The 5665-nt window shown below is 32.5% G+C and overlaps 1 protein-coding gene across 1 annotated transcript; it reads left to right on the plus strand.

The window, feature by feature from the left end:
- The first annotated feature begins 4153 nt into the window (after positions 1-4153).
- Positions 4154-5024, plus strand: LOC125197872 (BOI-related E3 ubiquitin-protein ligase 1-like). Its single transcript, XM_048096392.1, has 2 exons — positions 4154-4397; positions 4490-5024. The coding sequence occupies exons 1-2, from the start codon at positions 4275-4277 to the stop codon at positions 4940-4942; spliced, it is 576 nt and encodes a 191-aa protein (XP_047952349.1). The 5' UTR covers positions 4154-4274; the 3' UTR covers positions 4943-5024.
- Positions 5025-5665: the final 641 nt, after the last annotated feature.

Consider the following 5665-nt stretch of genomic DNA (forward strand, 5'->3'; position numbering starts at 1 on the left):
ATTTCTATTTATTACTAACGCTTAACCCAACAAAATTATTTCCCCACACAATAATGTGATTAGATTGTAACGCCATTTTAAATTATCATAATTATTACTAATACAATTCTTAATTTTGAAAGAAGTTACAAATCCTATAATTATTATTAATACACTATATTGTTTAATACAAATATATTTTAAAATATTCTAAATTAGTACTCAAAACACAACTTTTATATGATGAAGATGAAGATGTATAGATAGATTTTTATTTGTAATACCCAAAATGATATATGGACAAAGAAGATGCTTATTAATTATGATTCCCACATTTATCGGTTATTAAATAATTAATTGTTGAATTATAAATGCTATATGCATTGATTATCATGCCCAATTATCAAATATTTAAATTAGTTCATAATTTATAAGTATTTGAATGAGGATAAAACTTATAAATATTTTAAAAGAAAGCCAAAACTCGCTTTTATATATATATAGATAAGTTTAATCTAAGGTTACGGATTCGGTCGGTTGAAAATGGATTATCGGTTACTGAGTTAGGCTTGGTCCACTCATTGTCTGGGCTAACAATCTCAGGTTGAGAATTTGGAGTCATTTTGTTGGAATTAAGCCCAATGTGGGCAATATTATGTTTCAAAGACACAATACATAAAATAATATTTATATTATTAATTTATAAGTAATAAAATAGTTATTATATTAATTTGGAATTAATAGATGAAGAATACATTCGTTAATTAAATTAATAAATTGATATGTAATTAGCCTTTTATATTTTATAATAATAATATGCTTAATAATATTACATGTGTAGTTATGCTCCTCCATTCCGGCCTAAGTGAGACATTTATATTTTAGCACATGAATTTAGGTAGTGGTGCTTAGTGAATTAAATTATTAATAGTAAAGTAAAATAAAGGGTAAAGTAAGAAAGAGAAAGAAAGAAAAAGTAAGAGAGGGATAAATTAAGAGAGAGAAAGAGAGAATAGTAAGAGATAGGAAAAAGTAGGAGAGACAAGAGGATACAATAGGAGAGAGGAGTGAGTTGATTATTACCAAAAGGAAACGTCTCACTTGGGTTGGGACGGAGGAAGTATCAATTAGAGAATAAAATAATATTTGGATAATTAAACTTATTTGTTGACCATTATTTGTTTTTCCAATATAAGAATTGTGCTATTTGATATTAGAGCGATGAACAAAGTATAGTTAATATTAAGTGCATAACTAGAAAACAAATCTCAGCCATTAGATTAAACGATCTAGTTCACTATATGAGCGTTTTAGTTCACAATATGAATTTAAAAACAAGGAGTGAACCAAAATAACTTTATAGTGAAGTATTTACTCCGTCAAGGAATTAGTTTACTGTAATGACATTTTGGATCACTCCTTGCGTGTAGCGAACTAAATCACTCTTATAGTGAACTAAACCGCTCTTATAGTTAACTAAATTCATGTTCTCTAGTTATGCATTTAAGTAGTGGTTTCCCTGGATCACTACTCTATTATATTATGTTCATTTATTTAATTGTAGTAGTTTGAGATTATTTTTCTTGTTGGGTGGGCGCATTCTAATATGTGTAGTATGTGTGTTTCTATGTTTGGATAGGCAACGCCCAATATGTGTAGTTCGTATTTTATGACTGACGCCTATTCAGTGTTTTGAAATTTAGTAAAGGATATTATGATTTTTATTATTAAAGTTAGTATACCGTAAAACATGTTCTGACATTGCTTGTATATGTAAAAGTCTTCCTCTATTTTTACTTATAAATGAGAAATAATATTTTGTTATGTTGTATTTTGTCTATTCATTTATGATATGTGACACAATGTTAATGTCTAAAAGCAAAAGCTTATAAGCTTTTTGTGTTATAAACAAGTAGCGGAACAAGTCATCACAATATCTGACTCAATCGATACACTGCTAAAGTACAAACCAAATTTTACAATTTAGACATGCCTTAGATACCTATTTATAATGATTTTAGTATTAGTTCAAACATTTCCTTCCCTATATGAAATTAACGACACTAATGTGATATATCAATAAATTAATCAAATTGTAAGACAAGTCCTTCCTGATATGTATTGGAATATAATTAAGCATATAATGTTAATTATGCATTGTTTTGATTTATCGAAAGGTGTGGATTTTTAATGATAAGTTGGATACTGATTAACGCAAGGATTGTTATGCATTGACTCATGTTTCCGAAGAAACGTTTGATAATATACTAAAGAAAGTAATTAAAAAATGCTTTATTATTCACAAAATTGGCCAATCAAAATTATTTCCATAAATATAAGTTAATTAATTAAAATCAATAGTATACTTAAATTAGATAAATGAAAAAGGGAGAAGAGAGAATAGTAAAAATTAAAAAAAAATACTCCCTTCGTCCCTGAAAATTTGTCACCTATTTCTTTTTCGTCCGTCCCTAAAAATTTGTCACCTTGTACTTTTACTATTTTTTGGTAGTAGACCTTACATTCCACTAATTCATTCTCACTCACATTTTATTTTAAAACTAATATATAAAAGTAGGACCCACATACCACTAACTTTTTCAACCTACTACTCCCTCCGTCCGTCAAATTTTGTCACCATTTGACTCGGCACGAGTTTTAAGAAATAAGAAATGTAATAGAAAGTAGGTTGAAAAAGTTAGTGGTATGTGGGTCCTACTTTTATATATTAGTTTTAAAATAAAATGTGAGTGAAAATGAGTTAGTGAAATATATGGTCCACTACCAAAAATGGTAAAAGTGAAAGGTGACAAATTTTTAGGACGAACGAAAAAAGAAAATATGTGACAAATTTTTAGGGACGGAGGGAATAGTAATAAAGAGATAATCATAAATATGGTGTTGGCAATCTTGATATTATAAAATGGAAAAAAAAATTCATAGTTAAAAAGTAGAGAAAGGTGAGAAAAAGTTAAACAATAATGGAAGCTATAAACGTGATTACTTATAGCAACTGTCCATTGGCAATAATAGTAAAATTTACCCGGTACTACATATATGCAAATAATATTCCGTATAATGGTTCTAAGGACTGCTTTTTTATAAGTAAATTCTTAACTACTACTGCCCCCTTTTGACACACTTTGACCCGACACGGGTTTTAAGAAATGTAATAGAAAGTAAGTTGAAAAAATTGGTGGGACGTTGGTCCTATTTTTAAAGTATTAGTTTTATAATAAAATGTGAGTAGAAATGAGTTAGTGGAATATGAGATCCACTACCAAAAATAGTAAAAATGAAGTGTGTCAAATTTTCAGGGACGGACCAAAATGATAAACTGTGTCAAAATTTGGGGGATGGAGATAGTACTAATATAGTCACCACTAGCTAGCTAGGTCATCATGTTTTTATTACGGTCTATCCATTAAAATAAATCCCTATTTGATAAGTTTCTTCATCTAACGAAGTGGTCACATTTTCTAATACTACCTCCATTCTTTAAATATTGACACACTTTGATCCGACACGAGTTTTAAAAAATGTAATGGAAAATGAGTTGAAAAAGTTGATGGGATGTGAATCCTACTTTTAAAGTATTAATTTTATAATAAAATGTGAGTAGGAATGAGTTAGTGGAATATGAGATCCACTACCAAAAATAGTAAAAAGTGAAGTGTGTCAAATTTTCAAGGATGGACCAAAATGACAAACTGTGTCAAACTTTCAGGGACGGAGGTAGTAACAACAACTATATCTATATCTATATCTATTATACCTTAGTACCTTACTATATTGACCTTAAAACTCATATAATTCACTAGCATTGATTATGGATTATTTAATGAACTAAAGGGGTAGTAGTGTTACTTAAAAAATTGACTTCCTAAACCAACCCCTAATACATTCAATCCAAAGTATTACTCTGATTTCAACCATTTACAATAAATCTATGTGAAATAGGGTGTTTTGTGACCACTTTGTGTGTGTGTGCAGAGTAATATGAAAAGTGGTGGAGGGAGGGACAGTAACATCTGGAGCGGTGATGATGGATGTTTGCCCCATTAGACTGTACTTAGTTTTTAGGGTGACTGCGCCCTTCTATCACCAATTCTGCATGTCTACGTCTTTACTACCTAATCTCCTTCTGCATGTCTATCTTGCCTTGCCACCTTCATTCTTTTCCCAATACACTTTTTCCCTTTCACATTTCCATCATAATATTCCTTCACATTTTTCACCCTTTTCACCCTCTCTATATCTACCCCTCCAATTAAAAACTTCTTCCAAAATTCCACATGGATTTCGATGCTCAACATTTCCCCCTTGTTTGGTTTCACCCACAACAACTTCCAGATCTAGACGTTGCTTCCGAGATCCACAATCAGAATGCGGAGATCGATCATTTCCTCCACCTCCAGGTCAAGATCAAAATCAATATCAATCAAATTCCTTTTCTTTTTGAGAGTCAAAATATAAAAAAAAATCTGAAAATGTTTGAAATTTGAAACAGAGCAGCAGGCTGCGAATAGCAATCATGGAAGAGGAGGCGCGGCAGAGAGAGATAGCAATGCAGCGATACGAAGCCAGAGCCAACGCTCTCCTCCTCCACAAAGACCAGCAGATCGCCGCCGCAAGAGGCAGAACGATCGAGCTCCAGCGCTTCCTAAAATCGGCGGAGATGGAAGCCGCAGCGTGGGAGAGAGCGGCAAGAGAGAGGGAATCCGCTGCGGCGGAGCTCACCAAACAGCTCATGGAAGCGACGTCGTTTTGCTTCTCGTCATCATCATCCACGTCAGCAAAGGTAGTGGGCATCAAAAATTGCAAAGTGTGCCACGGTGGAGAGGCGAGCGTCGTTTTGTTTCCCTGCAGACACATTTGCTGCTGCAGATCTTGTGAGCCGCTTTTGGACCACTGCCCACTCTGCCAAACACTCAAGGAGGCTACTTTGCAAGTTTTTATTTAATTATCTTTTGGATTTTGACCAGCAGTTAATTTTTTTGTAATATGTGATGATGATGAAAGTGAAAGCCTAAGAATCTTGCTTTTTTTACTGAATGGGGCTAATTAATTGTTTTCCAGATTTAGATCAGAGCACAGATGATTTGATTTTTCTTTTTATGAGAAATTGCGAAACTGACACTGATGCATCTGTGGGACTGTCACGCCAGAGACTCTATATCACTGTTTTAAACATATCAAAAGCGCAGGCTAGTGTTCAATAAATGGACAAAGTTGAGATTTTTTTGAACAGTTTGCAATTTGCTGGCTGCTTCATTTAATTCAGACTTTATCGATCTTCACAAGTGTTGTTACTGTTTTTATGCAACGTGATCGAGGGCTTGGTGACTCAACTCTTGTAGGAAAACGACAATATCAAGGTGTTTTTTGTGGTGGAAAATAATGGTAAAGAAAATTGGAATATATATTTCCCCCATTGCATTGTAATGGAGGTGTTAAGTAAATGAATAATAAAGTAGAAAATGAAAAATATAGAGAGATGAAGATGGAATAACGTAAATGAGAAGAAATGTGTTTACTTTTACTAAAAAATAAATGACTCTACTACTATGAAATGCACCAAAATTACAAAATGACTCAACTACTATGAAACAGAGGAAGTAAGAGCATCTGCATCGCGTCTCGATGCCGGCTCTATCTCGTCTCGAAGAGACGAGACCGCATCGAG

This window comes from Salvia hispanica, unplaced genomic scaffold, assembly GCF_023119035.1.
Source record: "Salvia hispanica cultivar TCC Black 2014 unplaced genomic scaffold, UniMelb_Shisp_WGS_1.0 HiC_scaffold_1046, whole genome shotgun sequence".
In the NCBI taxonomy this organism is placed as follows: Eukaryota; Viridiplantae; Streptophyta; class Magnoliopsida; order Lamiales; family Lamiaceae; genus Salvia; species Salvia hispanica.